General features: G+C 38.7%; 1 protein-coding gene across 1 annotated transcript; it reads left to right on the plus strand.

The window, feature by feature from the left end:
- The first annotated feature begins 428 nt into the window (after positions 1 to 428).
- Positions 429 to 1,247, plus strand: LOC110693216. Its single transcript, XM_021870358.1, has 2 exons — positions 429 to 497; positions 624 to 1,247. Exons 1-2 carry the CDS (start codon positions 429 to 431, stop codon positions 1,245 to 1,247), a joined length of 693 nt encoding a protein of 230 aa, XP_021726050.1.

Genomic DNA, 1,247 nt, shown 5'->3' on the forward strand with positions numbered 1-1,247 from the left:
GTATAAGATAGGAATCAAATCCAATTGTTCATTGTTTAACCTTATAATATTAGGTTAATACAATCGTAATCAATGCACGTATTTCATTAATTTCTATTGGAGAATGTTAAGCTTGATCGTCGAAGGTGAACATTAATCCTAATCCGTAGGTTTATTTGGGTACAAATTTGTCACTAGTATTGTTAACGTACGTGTTAGTGTACTCATATGCTACTTTGTAAATGACCTCGTATAATAAAATCGTTACGAGTATGTCACTGTTACAAAAGATGATCAATAAACAAAAATGCCAGTTGGCATGTCAGTGTTTCTTGCAACAACTCGCCTTAATTTTCTTGCTCTGCCTCCTATATATACACTTAACAATTTTTGTAAGAAATCTAAGGGAAATGCATGTAAGATAGGAAGCAATAACACAAACTACAAAAATGGAAGGGAAATTCACTAACTGGTCAGCTGAAAACGCAACCAAAGCATTCCTCGAAACCTTAAAATTGGTAAGTAAATGTACATTTTAAGTTTTCAGTGTCACCATATCGTGTTATCTTTAACTTTTTATTTATTTCCGTCATTTTTTTCCTAGGGACTAAGTTTGTTTATCCTTTGATTATTATGTAATGCAGGGTATTAAGAAGCCTAGTGATGAGCCGGATGTATCGGAATTCATCTCAGCTATAGCAGCAGGAAATGATGCACAACTTATGGTTGTTACGTGTGGTGAGGACACGAGCCTAACTACGTTACTAGCCCTAGTGGCCGCGGCTCATCAAACTGGAGGCCGTGTTGCTTGCATAATTCGCGGTGTAGAGGAATTTCAATCAACCATGCAAGCCCTTGGGCAAGATACCACAAACCTAATCGAGTTTGTCATAGGTGATGCTGAGAGGCTAATCCTTGAAGAGTTTAAGGACGCGGATTTTGTACTAAATGATTGTAAGCTCATGAACCACGAAGCAATTCTTCGAGCAGTGCAAGTAAATAGTGGTAGGAAGTGTAAGGGGGCTATAGTTTTGGGGTGTAACGCATTTTGTTCGAGTTCATGGGAATGGGCCGGGGTTAGGACTCAATTGTTGCCTATAGGAGAAGGTTTGTTAGTGACTAGAATCGCGGGTGCTAATGAGATGAGAGAACGAGGGAAGGATGGTCGTCGTGGGAGCTTTGGAAGGAAGAGTAAATGGGTTGTTAAAGTTGATCATCATACAGGAGAAGAACATGTATTTAGAGTTTCATGCCCTAATGAGGATTAA

This window comes from Chenopodium quinoa, unplaced genomic scaffold (genome assembly GCF_001683475.1).
Source record: "Chenopodium quinoa cultivar QQ74 unplaced genomic scaffold, ASM168347v1, whole genome shotgun sequence".
NCBI lineage: Eukaryota > Viridiplantae > Streptophyta > Magnoliopsida > Caryophyllales > Amaranthaceae > Chenopodium > Chenopodium quinoa.